This window comes from Talpa occidentalis, unplaced genomic scaffold, assembly GCF_014898055.3.
Source record: "Talpa occidentalis isolate TD23 unplaced genomic scaffold, MPIMG_talOcc4v2.1 talOcc4.10, whole genome shotgun sequence".
Taxonomy (NCBI): domain Eukaryota; kingdom Metazoa; phylum Chordata; class Mammalia; order Eulipotyphla; family Talpidae; genus Talpa; species Talpa occidentalis.
In genome coordinates this window covers 19,835,719-19,852,297 of record NW_023600993.1, presented here as the reverse complement: position 1 = coordinate 19,852,297, position 16,579 = coordinate 19,835,719, and the positions used below count along the sequence as shown (strand labels likewise).

The 16,579-nt window shown below is 40.0% G+C and overlaps 1 protein-coding gene across 11 annotated transcripts in view; it reads right to left on the bottom strand.

Moving 5' to 3' along the window:
- Positions 1 to 227: 227 nt before the first annotated feature.
- Positions 228 to 16,579, bottom strand: part of LRRC3B (leucine rich repeat containing 3B) — a 277,752-nt gene continuing 261,400 nt past the window's right edge. For all 11 annotated transcript variants that reach the window (XM_054692856.1, XM_037525340.2, XM_054692866.1 and 8 more), the window contains one exon: positions 228 to 1,490. In XM_054692856.1, coding sequence (XP_054548831.1) covers positions 547 to 1,326 — 780 coding nt within the window. In that variant the 5' untranslated portion in view covers positions 1,327 to 1,490 and the 3' untranslated portion in view covers positions 228 to 546. The remainder of the gene's footprint in view (positions 1,491 to 16,579) is intronic.

Genomic DNA, 16,579 nt, shown 5'->3' with positions numbered 1-16,579 from the left:
AGCCTCTGCAGGATATCTCTCTGTGTGTTATCCCCTGGGTTTGCCAAGGTTCCATACTTGAGTATCTGATAGATCCTTTACTTGGTCAATTAAATCAGCTGTGTCTCCCTTATGGACGGTAAGGCTTCACAGCACATCTTCATGATGATAGTTCTTTAGGGTTGTCTGGTTTTCTCCAGACCAAATGGAAAGACTGGACTGTTTTCTTGACCAATAAGTCACTCTGGTTTCCATGGTTCAAAGTTAAGCTTTTATTTGATTTTAAATTAAAAAAATAAATTTCATTATTAAATAGTGAGATGGATCTAACTAATATTCAGATAGTAGCTTACTCAGGAATTTACCACTGGGGGTACAGTTAAGGGGTGGATCACCTAAACTAAAAGTATTTATGTTGTCATGTTTGTTAAAAGTTTGACAGTGGCATGATTCAAAAGAAGTTGCGATACAAAGTTTTAAATGTTTACAATGGGTGGGAGAAGTAAACCACTTATTCTACAGCAATAGCAAAACAAATTTTGTTCTCAGCGTCAGTCGGCTTGGACCCTATACCACAGTGCTAATGTCGTCGGGTTCATCTGCTTTCTTTTGCCTGCTTGGCAGGGATTTCAAGTATTCAAGGTGTCTCCGTGCATCCTCCTGATTTTGCCTCACGTAATACACCACGTAGGAGATCACCATGGTGAACCAGCCAAACATGGTGACCAGCATGGCATAGTCAGTAGTTTTTTTAGGGAGGTTACAAAGGTCAGCATCATTGGCAGCATTGAGGAACGGTCTCCCGGCGTGTTCATCCAACACAGAAGTCTTACAGATCACATTGTGAGCTGTCTCATGGTTGGAGGCCATGCTCCGCAGAACTTGCTGGAGAGTACAGTCGCAGTGCCAGGGGTTGTTGGCGATTCTGGCCCTGGCCTTCAGGTTATTGAAGGCATTTTTGTGCACACTTTGAATGCGATTGTCAGACAAGTCCAGAGTCTGCAAAGTTTCAGCTACTCCTTTGAAGGCATGCTCATCAATGAACTCAATGCCGTTTTTGGACAGGTTGAGAACTCTTAGCTGATGGAGGTCCTTAAAAATCTCATTGGGGATAGAGGTGATCTGATTGGAGTCCAGATACAATAAAACTGTTTCAGGGGGAAGATCTCTAGGTATTTCCTTGAGATTTGCATTGCTACAGGTGACATTTAAACCCCCAGAAGAGGAACAAAGACAGCCCTTGGGACACATACTGGCAGAATGAAAGCACAGTATCATAAGAACGAAACTTTGTAGGAGGAGACACATGGAGAGGGAGCGGGTTAACCACAGGTCTACCAGATTCATGCTGGAATGTCAGCATAATCACAGGTCCATTCCTCATTTACTCCAACAAGCAAGCGTGGCGATGGTTCCAGCCTTGTCCACACTGTTGGTTTCCTTCTGGAGTGGTTCAAAAGGCTGCGACTAACACACACGATGCTTCATCGTTCCTGTCCTTGCTTGGATACCTAAAGGAAAGGCAAATAGATGCAATTAGCTCTTTTGCAAAGGAAGGTACTTTGCAATTAAAAGTGCTCTCAGGCGTCTGGCATTCTACGTGGGTAGGAGGGTTGGTTATGCAGGTAATTTCCATCAACCCCAGTGGGAGTCTCCAGTTTAAATCCCAAGTGCTGGGGAGAGGACTGTCAATAAGAAACAACATTTCCGAATTATATTTCCTCGTCTTCAGTGCTGCAGAGTTAGAGCAGAGTTCAGATTTCTCTCAGCTCTAGTGGTCCTCTCCACATCCTAACCTGCTTCTTAATTCTTGAACTGGAAAATAATCACAACTCTCCCCCTTCCTACATGAACAGATTATCCAATGCAACATAACTCTACATTGAGGCAGCAATGAGCAATAATACTGATATTTCATGGTTAATGCCTGTAAACAGGAATACCTGCCATGACTTTGATTGGTTATCCAATTTGGAATATTTTCTCTAAAGAAACATATTACACCAATGACGAATGAATGAATCCATTCCAACCTTCATAATAAAATGTTGCTAGGGACTGACAGTCGAGAATCTCCAAAAGAGCTGTGACCTCCCTATGACTTCCTGAGGTTACATGATACCTGGAAGATGCCTTTATCTGAATTTCCTAAAGATTCTCTCAGTTTTCTAAAAAAATATGCTCCCTTCCCAACAGACCTTTAGGTCTTTTTTAAATTATAGGATGTGAATTAAGAAATACTAGATTCTAAAACTTCCCCAGTAGCCTATTTTTCTTTCATATATATATAAAAAATATATTATTTCACATATATGTACAATATATGATTGTATATGCTTAATATGTATTATATTTATATGCTATAGGTAAGTATATTTACACACATTTATATAATTAGTGTTGGAAGGGACAACTAAATTGCAAAAATTAAGTGATAGAACAAGGTCATATATAAGGTTACTGAAAAACAGAGATGAGAATACAGGTTTAACCCTCCAAACCATCCTCTCATATAGAGAGGAGCGGCATCTTTGGGCCTCATTCACAGAAGAGGCAAATGGACCTCAGAGATTATGTGACTTGCCCAAGGTCAAATAGCTTGTAGGTGGTGAAGTTGGGGCTCAAGCCAAACACTTCACTCTGACTCATTCATCGCACTACTCTTTCACCAGCCCCTCCCCTGGCCCCCCTGCCAGCTCCTTCTCAACTCCATCTGCTCCACCAGGACAGTCAGGATCCAGAGAGCATTGTGTATTGTGGTTTGTGATGCTGCTATATTGCAGCACAATTCCAAATTGAGCCCCCCCCCACCCCCGGAATTCTGTTAAGGGGCTTCTCTGTATTGTGAAGAGAGAGAAATAAGAAAAACATTCATTCTCTGACAGCAGTGGGCAACAAATGACTTCTGTGCAAACTTATCTTCTCTAAAGATCCCAGATGGATAAACACAGAGGGAAATGACTCCAAATGTTACCAAACTTAAAGAAGAGAAGATTAATGTGAGCTGAAAACATAATGAACTGGGTTGTTAATCATGGGAAAAATGAGATTAGCAGCAGCAAAATGGAGTGGATGTGCTTTTGGAATCCTGAGTCTCTTAAATGCCAGAGAACACTAAAGAAGGACCCCCAGGCTTACTAAACCATTCATCAACAGCTCGTTTCATTTGCAGGAGGAAGTTTCCCTCCTTTCTGTGTGTCCCTGCAAAATTGCATGACAATTGGGAGCTCTACTAATTGTCTATATGAGGGGGAAAAAGGGGATAAGCAGATGTAGAAAGGAGGCGCTGATAGAAGAAAGGGGTTAGTAGCAGGACAAGGCAAGGATTCTGGGAGGACTTGCATAGGACAGAGGAAATGGAAGAAATGAATGTCATTAGAGAAAACAAGGGAAGTCCATGTCACCAAGTGGCTTCATTCATGGAGAATGTGTTAGCTCCAATGCCCGATGAAAGGAGGGAAGCCTCCTCTGGGGGACATGCCACACCTCTCCTGAGTCAGAAAGTATCTGTCTGAAGAAAAGAGTTCTCTGTTCTTTAATTTAGACTGTAAGCACTATGAAGGCAGGAACTCACTTTCTTCCTTACATAGAAACAACAGTGAACCATTAAAAGTAGAAAGTACATTGTACTGTATCCTAACTTGAATTCTTAATACTAGTGTGCTGCTGGGCAAGTTATTTTGCCTCTCTAAACCTCATTTCCCTTACCCTTGGATAAAGATTATAAAAGTACCTAATTACAAGGTTGATTTGAGACTTACTTGACTTGAGATTATGTAAGTCAATCCATATAAAGCATTTAGCACAGCATCTAATAGGTTGTAAGAGCTCAATACTAGTTATCTATAGTTAAGATGACTGTGCCAGACACATTCCCAACTCCTAACATAGTGTTTGGCATGTAGTAAGGACTAAATATCTATTGCATGAATGAAACAATGAAGTATCAATGGGGCTAGCTGTGTCCCCCCACTCCGTGTTAATTACTCTTATTATTTTTAACACAAACATAGGCTCATCAAATGACTATTGGCTTTACCTATCAACATAGCAGTCTTTGGAAAAGACTAATCATTTAGAGCAGGCTCATAGTTGAGGAAAGGAAAAGTGGAGCTTTTTCTTAGTAGGTTCCTCTAAACTTACTCATGGCTTCTATAGAATGTTCAGGTCAATGATGATGGTCATTGAACAGACAAGAAATGGTCAGGACACTTCTTGAGTTTTCAACCTCAGAGTGCAATCCCTCTTGAGATGGAATCCCCCATGCTGCAAACTTCTACCCTCACATTGGCCAGAATGCCTGTCAGGCATGCAGAGTATCTTGCTTTCAAAGAGATTGGACCCTACACATTGCATTTTCTCTTTGCGATGTTTGATGAAAGAGGAACAAAATCATTTGAGGAAGGTTAGATTGCTGGGCTGCTATGACTCAGTCTTTAGTGCCTCCACCCCCAACCAGGACAAAGTAACTTAAGATGCAGATTATAGAGAGCTGAGCTCTTGGATGTCCAAGAGGCAGACAACAAGACCAAACTATCAAGTCAAGGTCATCTTCAATAGGAAAGATGGAAAAACTGCCTCTCCACTCTATTATGGTGAATTGTTATTTTACAGAGGGATTACCATCTTGACATCACCTTAATTACTGGTCAACTGTGGCTCATGGAAAAAGAAGACATGGGGAGGTGTGCCTTAGAGAAAAAAAAAAATTGGTCATTTTCTGACATATCCAGCAGATAAAGCAGATAAAGAGGAGCCTGGAAACCTAAAACTCCCTCCTAGTCCACTTGCAGTTATTTCTACCCACAAACCCAGTGGAGCAAATAATCTATGCTGCTGTGGAAAGGGTGCCTCCATACTAACTTCAGAATGAGTAAGCAGAATATAAGAGGCTGGGGTCTCACTGGTAATAGCCCCAGTTATCACTGCTTATCACTCTGCTAAGGGACAAAACCCACCAAAGGAATAGGACAAAGAAACCAGTATCTTTTTCTACCTCCTAACTCACCCTCTGCAATTCTCAGATCACTAAATGGGTCCCCTGTCTTCACCCCCTCACTCTCTTAAAAATAAAAAAAAAGGAAGCTACAGTATTTCTAGATGTGTCTATCAAGTATGAGTTGTGTGCTCAAAGAGGGTCGTTCTACCCCTAGACCCATGCCTTATTCAGTCTCCTGTCACACAGGGCTCTGAGCTACAGTAATTCATACTTGGATTTGGCAGCAGCCATCAAATTCTGTTTCTAGAAGAAAAAAAAGTACACTTAGCAGACTGCTTGAGAAGACAGTTCTTTCAGTGGCTGATTAACAAATCTGTCTTGCTTCCTGCTTCTTTCTTCTCATCATTAGAGGATACTCAGGGACACTCAGGGCTTCCAAACCAAAAGCTTTCATTAACTCTTCTGCGATAACTGAGTGCACCGATTCAGGAAGAAATACCAGACATACCAATTTCTTCCAATTACATTTCATGCAACTATGCAACCAAACAGAAGGATTTGATTATGAAGCAAAAAAGTAAAACAGGAAGACCTTTCAATTCAGGACACAAAATTCAAAAAAAAAAAAAAACCACAAAACTTTAAACATTTAAGTACTTAAAATGGAAACTTCTGGATGAAAAAATGGCAAGTCATTAATAAAGCAAAAGGACAGATGAGAAACAAAAATATGATTTCTTTAACATGTGGAAGTTCATACAAAGGAATAAGAAACTGATAGAAATAAGAAACCAATAGAAAAATGGACTGAAAAATAATGTATACAAGTGACCAATAAATCACATGAAAAGACTCTTGATCTTACTACCTTACTGACAGCAAAATAAATTCCACTTAAAGTACCTATCATCTTGGTTCAAATTAAGAAGAATATCTTGTGTCAATGAAAATGTGAGGAACAAAGCACTCTCAAACATGAGGGGATAAATTGGGGCACTCTTTTTGTAAGAGGTATTTAGGAAAATCTATCAACATTGAAAAATTTAAGAACAAAATACATTAATTTGTACTGACATGAAGATCTCCAAAGATGACCCCCCAAAGCAGCTTGGAACAAAGGATTCTTATCCTATCTGTAAAATTTTTATTTATTTTATTATTTTAAATAAAATTTTATTATTTACTATTGGTTTGCAATGCTCTATAAATCTCAGACAGCTTCACATCTCAATATATGTATATGTCTCACCCCACTCACCACCAAAATTCTAATGCTTTTCCTACTATCCAATTTACAAGTTTTTAAATTGTGTAACTTTTTAAAAAAGAGAAGGTAAATATGCAATATAGCTATATAATTTATATACTTACATAGGCATAGATCATTTATGAAAGTATGCAAGAGACATGATTAACAATGATTAATTCTGAGAAGTGGAACTCAGGGCCTGGCGGGGTGGGGGGGGGAGAAGAAAACTTGTCTTTTTATTTTATGCCTTTCTGCATGATCTTGAACTATTTAAAGTATATAAAGGTTGTTTTTTTTTTAAAAAACAATAAAGATTTTAAAGACAATATAAAAGGACTGGGGATTAGCTGAAAAACCAATGCAAATTTAATGCCTCTGAAAGCAACTTTTGAGTACATGGAAAGAGACAATGGGTAAGAACAATGAGAAGAAAAACAGGAGAAACTGAATACAGCCAGGGACAGTGGTGAGACCATGTATAAAAATGGAACTCTAATTCACAACCTGCAAGAGCCAGTCCAGGAAGGCAAGCTATTATCTCTGCAGCAATCAGCCCAAATCAACCAGGTCTTGATCTGTAACTGCCAACTTCTGTAAGTTTTGTCCCTGCTTCCAACTTAGGACCAACCAAAGAAAGCCAAATCTGCCCCCATAAGCAATCACATAGGACACCACATAGCTAGCCTGCCTTCAGCTTCCTCTTGCTGAGCATCTCCAATCAGGGCATATCTGAAGCCTTTGTTTTTTCCAGTCTAAGGCTCCCCCTGCCTGCATTTGAGTCCCTGCCAATTACAAGGGGTGGTGGCTGAATCCCTTGCTATAGAAAGCGCAGAATAAATAGCCTTTGCTTTTTTTTTTATTTGAGAGGTTTTCATTTATTTCCACAAAGACTAAAGTCTGTTCTTGGTAATTTCAAAAATTAAATTTGTAACCCATTACATAAATGATATGCTAATTTATTTTCACTATTAAGGTAACATTGATTTATAACACTGCTCATGATTTAGGAGAATAAGTTCACACCTCCTGATACACACATCACTATACCGCACCCACCATCAAAGTACCCATATACTACTGGGTCCCCTCACCCCTCTGATCCCACCCTCACCCTCTCTCTCTACTAACCTCAATTCACAGTCATATTTCCAGGGTTTCTTTTGGTTTATTTGCTCAAGTTTTCTATAAATTAAGTATGGGTTGCATGAGTCATGAATATATGTAATTCCTAACTAGAAAATAGGGAAAGAGAGTTGGGACCTGAATAATTCAGATGAATGAACTGTCCAGGTCATTTTTTCTACTGCAGTTCTTTGAGATCATGTTTGTAGATACAGCTCCTCAATTCACATCTTCAGCACTGAGCCCTATCATCAATTTAGTTCTACATTTTCATTCATAATCACCAATCACCAGAAGATTCCACCAGGGTTGCAAACTGGGCATAACTGAAAATAATTTTCACCCCTCTACCCCACTCAACCACCTTCTACCACCTAACCCATCTTTTCTTCCAAACTGATTTCTTAACAAATTTTCCTGTATATTCTCCTTTGCAGCTCTCTCTTGCATTACACCTTTCCTGTTCAAAGACCCAGTAGCTTATTCTGAAAGAGACCAAATGTCTCCTTCCTGGACCTTCAGTCTTATCTCCACTGCATTTCCTTACACAGAAACAGAAATCTGAGTACACACAAACCAATGATTAGAAAGCAAATGATAAACAGTACTTCATCCCATAAACAGAATATTTTGCAGAAACCATCCCAACTGAAGACCTCTACAGTTTAGAATCGTTTTTCTGTTTTCAAATCTCACTCTTCAGTCTGGCCATTAGTAACAGCAGCCATGATCATTTAGTTGAGGCAGACAGATCCTGGCAAGACTAAAGATCTTTATATTTAAAAGGAGTATAATCTGCTGGTAGATCCAGAATTACTCAATTTCAGGAGTTCCCCAAACCACCAAATTTTTCCTTCTCTAAGATCCTAGACTTTAACATATTTACCATTTTCTTTTCAAAGTAAAGACATCTGTGTATCTTTACTACCAGACCATAAACTTTCAGTGTTTATCCATTTTCATATTCTCCCATCCGCCATAATAATAATTTATAATAAATATTTATTGAAATGAATTAAGATTCATTCTCATTTCATCATAAAAGTTATTATTTAGTTGGCATTTTTTACATGCTGGGTATTAATTCAGTGATAAACTCATTCATCTTATAGGATGGTAAAACTGGAATTTCTACTAGGTCCCCAATTAAGTGGATATAAAATTTCAGAGTGAGGAGTGCACATGATGTAAAAAGCTTGACTAACTCATGTTCTGTGAGTCCCACATCCCTCCCCACTTCGAGATTAAAAAACTATTTGGGAGATGACTCCTCCCAAGAGGAGAATTTTACCACATGAACTCTGGGAGACAGAACATCCTAGAAAAGAACCAGGCTAACTCATTGTTTAGTGGTGGAATTGGGTGAAGTTGGAATGTTGGGTGAGTCTGAACTCACAGGGTTTGTCAGACAAGGGGTGGGAAACTATTTCCTCTGGTTCAGTTACAGCCCCTGGGCAAAACAGATTCCCCATTGGAGAGCAAATTGAGGCCTGTCTCACTGCTACATAGGATTCTTAGGTAGGGCAGCTGGGCAAACCCTACAACAATTAACTGAAGCCACATGCTTAGATTTGGGGAAATGACCACCTGGAATATAACCACTAACAGCGTCAGGAGAACTATAATGGGGGGTGAGAGGATGTGCTTCTAAAACAAAAGCTCTAAAGTTGTACATCTGCCTTACATTTATGAACTATGTTAGATGCTTGGCGGCGGAGGGTTGGAGGGCAAGTCCATGAAATATTCTGTTATCTCATTATCTCTAAAGAGCCCTGCAAATACATTTGATGGACCTCACTAGATCTATATAAGCAGTAAATGACTTACTGAGTGGAGTTGCTGTGAGTCTCAAAACCTAGTTAGCAGAAGGACAGAACCTGGGTCCAAGGGTCAGAATTACAAGTGCAGAGTTCCAAATTCCAAGCCGACCCTCTGTTGACAGTTTTTTATGAAGTCTGGGGAAGTCAATAAGGAGATGGAAAAAAAAATTTTTCCCCCTAAGAATCTTTTAAAGGCCATCCATACACAAAACTTTTGTCAAAATGACATGAAGTCCATTTGTTCCAGATCTGTCAGTGCAGACCCTGCTTTTCCTCTCCCGAAATCTATTTCACAAAATCTTTAAGCAAACCTTTAATCTGATGAGAAAATAAAAACCCAAACTCTTGTGAACACATTGCCTCCTTCCTACTTGATCTAATGCCCATGGATTTCCTGGGAGGATTTAAGTTCTTCCCACCCATGAACCCACTGGGAAAGAAAAAAAACCTAGCAAACAAACAAAAACACTTTCTCCTTAATCCAGCGACTCTCTCTCTGTGGGTATGAAACACAGAATAAAGATAAGACTTTGTCTCTGCTAACATCTGTATTTATTATTCAACATGCTGCAAATTTAAATGGAGACTGAAGGGGAACCCATCCATTTCAGTTTCTTTCTGCTTCTCTATTATTATTTCTTAGAAAGTGCCTGTGGCATTTACAACAGTGAAAGATTTGCAAATTCTTAACACATAATCCTTGTAAATGCAGGCTCCCAAAGAACCACTAAGATCCAGAGGCAACTGGAAAGCTACTTGTAGTAAGCCCTAACTTAAGCAGAATTCACTTGCATTTTTGAATAGGATGAGTGACTGTTACCATTTTTTTTTTTTTTAATAAATTTACCCTGCTTAACTACATCCACTGACTTCCTGGGAAAAGCAGAGGATTGAGATCCAAAACCAAGGTCCAGAAACTGGATTCAAACTCCTGCTTCCAAATTACAAATTCCAGAATTTAGCAAATACCTCACATATCCACTGCCCTAGGACTATGATCAGAACCTTGTTGGCTCCTCATTTACAAGAGCAAAGTGAAATAAATATGTGAAAGGTGCTTCTGAAACTATCAATGCCAATGTCAAGTTTGCTCCATCATGGATTTTGGTACCTAGTTGTTTACCTAAAGATCAGATTTTTTTTTTCTGGAATTTCACATTTCCTTTTTTTTAAGCATGATTATACCTCACCTACATAGTATCCATGCCAAAATATATTCACAATACATTTAATCTGAATCTAATCCAGAGGAAAGGATCTGACCTATCTAGAACTTCAGACATTTTACAAGTTGACTGATTAGGGTTCATCCAAGGATCAATGATAAAAAAAATGGAACCGAAAACAGTTTGCAGAACTGTTCTAGATAAAAGGGAAAAAACAGATGTAATGGCTAGAGGCAGCACAGGAGACTGACTCCCTGATTAAAAAAAATTCTAGAAAATGATACTATAGGAGTAATTGAGGGAAATTTTGAATACAAATTTTAAATGCCTACAATTTTTGAACACTGTATATTAGATATGGTGTCATATTTAAATTTCTTGGGCTTTATCAAGATATGAGAAACAAAGAACCCTTGTTCTTAAGAGGAGCATGCTAAGTACTTTGGGGTGAAACGTCATGACCACTGCAGCTATCAAATCGTTCAGCAAAACTAAAACCATCTGCATGTACATATGTGGAAGGAGAGTGACAAAAATGGCAAAAGATTAACAACTTGTAAATGAAAAATGATAGACACAAAAATGCCCATTATACCAATTTTCAATTTGCCTGAATTTTCAAAATTTTCCAAAAGGAAATTTATGGGGGCAGGGGTGGAGATTCTATATTTTAAAAATAAACAACTAAAAAGAACTTCAAGAAGAAATCCTTTCTTGGTGAAGCAGAAGAGTTTTAAGAATCCTAGCCACATTACAAATTATCTTCTCAGTGACACAAAACCAAGAGAAAATGAGCACCAGTTCTTGAAAACTGCATTTCATGAACAGAGGGGCTGGAGAAAGAACAGGCACATAGACAGATGTCACACATGCGAGTGGACCTAGTTTTAGCTGGGTGGTATGGAGATCATGGCTTGGCCAATGACTCATTATTTAACTTCTTTATCCAACAGTTTTCTCAGCTGAACATGGGCGTGACAACAGTTCCCATCACCTAGGGCGCTCATGAGGATTAATTGAGATGATATAGAAACTTAGGTGGAATTCACTTGCATTTCGGAACAGGATGAGTGACTGTTACCATGTAAAAGCTTCTGTTACATGATAAACTCCTAGTAAGAGTTACTATTATCACCATTTCTGCTACTACTATTACTACTACTACTACTACTACTACTACTACTACTACTACTACTACTACTACTGTTAGTGTGATGATGATGACAGTGATGGTCTTCTCTCTGGTAGGAAAATGTGGGGCCTGCGGAGTGCTACCCTCCCCTTAATGGGATAAAAGGAACAGCATTTTTTGTCTAACATTCCATGAGCATCTATTATGTGCAAGACACAGGGCCACATAAATGCTTTCCTTTAAAGATGGAGAGGAATTTTGCCCCAGGATGGATCCACACCTATACTCTTTCACTCTCTCCACATCTGCTTTGGGTGATTTAGATGATGAGATTTGGGACTTCTGAGCTGATGATATTTAGAAGACACTGGATTTTTAGTTGATGCTCATGAATTTAGATGAGATTTTTGATTTTTAGTTGATATGTTTAAGAATTTTGGGGTGTAATAAATATATTTTTGCACCTGGGGAATGGATGTGAATCTTTGGGGGCCAAAAGGTAGAGGGTATTTGACTAAAAAATGCCCCTCAAAATATCTAGATCTTAAGCCCTGGACTTTATAAATGTTACCTTTTATGAAAAAATTGACCTTACAGTTATGAATAAGTGAGGGATCTTGGATTAACTGGGATAGCACTAAATGTGAAGGCAAAGTTGTGTTCAGCAGAGAATTGCCATTTTAGTGTAAGTGACAATTTTGTTTCTTTTTCAAGGTTTTAAATTGTCATGACCTTCATCATGAAAAACTGTGAATGAATATTTTGTAGCTACAAGTTGGAGAAACACTCTCTTTGAGAGTCACAATGAGTATCAGCCTGTTAAAGTTTCTGAAAATTTACAGCAAAGTAACTGTTAGCCTAGAATTTCCCAAACATACTTGGTTCCCCACCAAAGGCCTCCCCACATCCTATTATTTTACAACATAAACCACAGAATATTAAACAACATTTACTACTACCTTTACTACTATTACACTCTTTTTTGCCCAAATACCGGGGGCTTTTAAAATGTCAAATTTTACAAATGAGAATTCTATTTGTACATAATCACTGTCAGTCTATGTAATATTACCATAGAGAAATATCTAACACCAAGGTCTATTGAAGGCAGAGATGAAAAAATTAATAATGTGTAGTTATCACTAAGAGTCATTTTGTTTAATTAAAAAAAAAAAGCCCCTTGGTTAAAATTGTCCATGCCTGTAAGTAAATGAAAAATGAATGGACTACTATTATGCTTGAATTTTATTGTCTCCTATTTCCTCATCCTTAGACACCACTTTAATTTTTGAGAAGATCACCTAATAACATGATCCTGAAAGGCCTTGAAAACCTTATATAGTCATATTTAGAATAAAGGACTCTGGAGTCAGACATATTTAATTTGTATACTCTGTCAACTACTTACTAATTACTGATCGGTGCTAGTAATTGGCATTTATTAATTTTATCATTGTTAGGGTATATTACTGAGCACGGGTCTCGATTTTCTCATCCATAAATTGGGCATGATAATACCTATTTTATGTGTTATGGTAGATAATTTACAAAAATAGCTTCCATTATTCCCCATCCTGTGTTACCCATGTGCTCATTGTACCCTGTGATATATATTTTCCAAAAATCTGCAGTTCTCCTTAAAGGGGAAGACAGAATGTTAAAACCCACCAAGCCATTGAACAAGGACGTTCTTGCTAAGAATCTAAAGAACTTGCTGGGAATTCTGGATGGTGATTTAATTCTAACAGGGGCTCATCAGACAGGCTGCCTCATATTTACCTAAATATGCCAGCGGGTAAATGAGGCAGCCCTTCTACATCAATGGGTTGGGTCTAATCTAGAAACGTTCTTGCCTCTTCCTATCTGTTACCTGAATTTTTTACCTCCTTAGTGGAACATAGGCTTTTCCCAAATATACAAAAGAAAAACTTCCTTTCAAAGTAAAGAAACTGCACACACACACAAAAAGAAATTAGAAACTCAGCTTCATGGCTTGTCTTTTCTCCACACTACAGTTCACTAAGTTCCACAGGGAAATGTGTGGCCCTGAGTTGGCTTGATTTTCCTCTGGGAATCACCCGGAAAAATTAACAGCTACCCAGAGACTTAGCTTTTGTCAACAACAAACCAAATAAAACTTTCCAAACTCACTTAATTGTCGTCACAATGCAGTAAGACAGCACGACTTCCCTTATGTGCTTGCTCAGATAAAACAGAGTGAGTATGGCCCATCCTGGCTTTTACTCTATCTCAGTGAACCAACCAGTCAGAAAAAATAGGTGAAAAAGGTAGGGAATGGTCCAGGCAAAGACATGAAAGCCAAGCAGAGAAGAGACAAACATTTCCAGCAAAAGATAATACAAATCCCCCCATCTCCCTTAGCTTTTCTAAATGCTTGCACAATTTCTGAAAGAAGAATATCACAAGACTAACATCCAGCCACAAGTCTCACTGCCTTAGTAGTTTCAGGAACTTCTAAACTGTTGTATTAAACCAATTTCTATAGAGTCAATCAGATAATGTTTGGTCAGGTGAAGTGTGTGATCTTGACCCCCCTGTGGTCTTTTGCTTTGCTCAAAATGGAATGGGAGGGCCGATGAGGCTGGCTGGGTCTCCCTGGTTCCCCCATATCACTCTCTAAGCAGAGGCACCCACTTCCCTCCACCAGCGCATCTTTTCCTTTCTCTCTTTTCACTTTAGCAATTTCTGAAAGTGCAGATGGCAAGAGGTTGGAGAGAGGAGAGCAAAACCCCCATGTGTGGGTGGGCCTGTGGGCCATTTGAATGTCACAGCTGTAGGCATCCCCAGGGCTGTATTAGAGCCAAGGATACAGTGGGCGTGAAGAACATGTTTGTTCAATGAAAGACCAGATGCTGAAGACACAACAGAAGCTTCTCTAGAACCCAAGAGTCTGCGGGGGTGGAGGCTTGAGACCTAGGAGCAAGCCATTTCCCCCTCGCCAGTGCGGACTCTGCTCCCAGCTCTCAGCAGCACCACAGCCGTATGGAAATGGAGGAGGAGACAGCCACTCAGGATGAGCTGCTCTTGTACAACCGAGTTCAAAATAAAAACTAAGAGCCTCTCAACGGGGGAAAGGAGAAGGCAGTGTCCGTTTCATGAAAATTGACATCTAGCAAATTGCATTTCCCTCCTGGCCTGTGCATTGTCTCCACTCTAGAAGGCAGGATATCATCATCATCCCTTAGGGGGATGGAGTGTCTGGGAGTCTGCAAGGTCTCTTCGTGCTCAGCTGCTGAGAACTCCCTGGAGTCCTGGCAAACCCGGCAGGGTCATGGACACAGAGTTCTCTCCAGCTACAGAAATAGACGGTTCCTATCCCATGATGGGGAAACTGAGGCTTTGGCTCAGGAAGAGCTACCCAGGTAATAGATTCTGGTTTATTTGGAGCTCTAAATAGGTCTGCTCCACCTGACCAATTATTATATATATGGAAGAGGTGGAACTTGCCCTCCTGCAGCAGAACCTGGAGTGAGTGGTTGTAAGGTACTCCCGGCAGTACTTGTGGCGAGATGGGAATGGCCATTCCTCTCTCTGTTGCTGGCAAATATCCCTACGAGGCTGATCTTTGCTCCCTCTATGGCACAAAGCAGCAGCGAGCACTACTCTTTCTGTGTTCCTGCATTTATAACATGTGCCCATTTCCTCTACGGGCATTGCTCTTCTCTCCTCACCAAGGGCAGATGCCTGGATGTCTAGAAAGAGTTATACCTACTCTTAAAGGGTCATCCCTTTTGTGTTCATCTAGCACCACAAAACTTCCATGTTGTGTCTTCCAGGTGCACCTAGCCTCTGCTACCTGAGCCTCTTTCTGAGATGATCGAGAGGAAAACTTCAAAGAGGTATGTTTATTTTATCAACAGAGGGAAGAATCTGATAGAAATCTTGCCAGAGGCCATGTGTGAAATTTCTCCTTGCTTGGTGCCTCTGCCCAATCACTGCATGAGATACAGTTGTGGGAGGAGCCCAGGCTAATGCGCCATCATTCAAGCTAAGGATCATCTCAACCCCTGGATTCTCTTCCCTGCCATCTGCCTCCTGAGTCCTGGGTCATTTTCACTACTTGTTATCACCAGCACTAGGGGGAAGACAGAGTTGATGAGGGAGACAAAATTCAAATGAATCAATTCTGCCACTTGTTAGTAGCTCAATTCTCAAGTATATAAGGGGAGGAGGCTGCAGCTCTTCTGTGGGTTTCAGTTCTCCCTGCTATTCTTGTCCCCATGCTGCCAGGCGATATCGAGTGGGCTGTATGGAAATGATCTGTGGGGTGAAAGAAGAAGGGAGGGGCGCTCCTCCAACAGTAGCTTCTTCAAAAAGGAATGGGAATTATATGCTCCGTGCAGCATGCTGCGCAGACTAGCCCAAATCTTATTAAACAAACTCATGTTTGGAAGCATCTGATTCCCTCAGAACTAAGGAACAGAGATGCTGGGACCATGTTTTGAGCAATTATAATGCAGGGGATGCGCTGATTGTCATAGCAGCCAAAAGAAGATGAAAAAGGATTCTTCAAAGGTGTCAAGGCCAGGAAAGCATTTGCTTTGTTGAAAAGGCAGAAACAAGCAAGGACTGTATGGAAATCTTAAGGAGTAAGGACAAGGGAAGAAAAACACAGTAAGACCTTTTAACCCACTGTCATCAAGGACAGTAGGAGAGGATGGAACTCTGGTACAGAAGGAAATGGTCTTTTCTCTTGGAGGTCTTAAAATTGGAAAATGTTGGACTGTGGTTACCAATGTCCTTCCTGCTCTGCAGTGGACAGTGATCTGCAAAGAAGGACTTGTCTGAGCTGCTGGGAGTGATGGTGGAAGGGAATTGTCAGCTGTCAGCCCCTTTGGGGATTTGTCACTTTGGATTCCTGAAATGAAGAAGGGTAAAGGCCTGGCCATCTTGGGGCACTCTGGAACTGCTCTAAGGGTGATTCTAGACCCAGAGCTGCATGGGGGTGGTCTGCATCACAGCTCAACTTGTCCCTCCGCCAGTTCATCCCATCCTAGCCACAAATGTTGATCCCAAGGGTACTTAATAAACCTTTTGCATGCAGAATCCCACCTCCAGAGGCTTCTCCCTGGAAGTGTAGGGAGATTTAAATCAGCCTTAGATTCCAACTGACTCCCTGTTACAACTACATATTCAATATTACAATCTTTT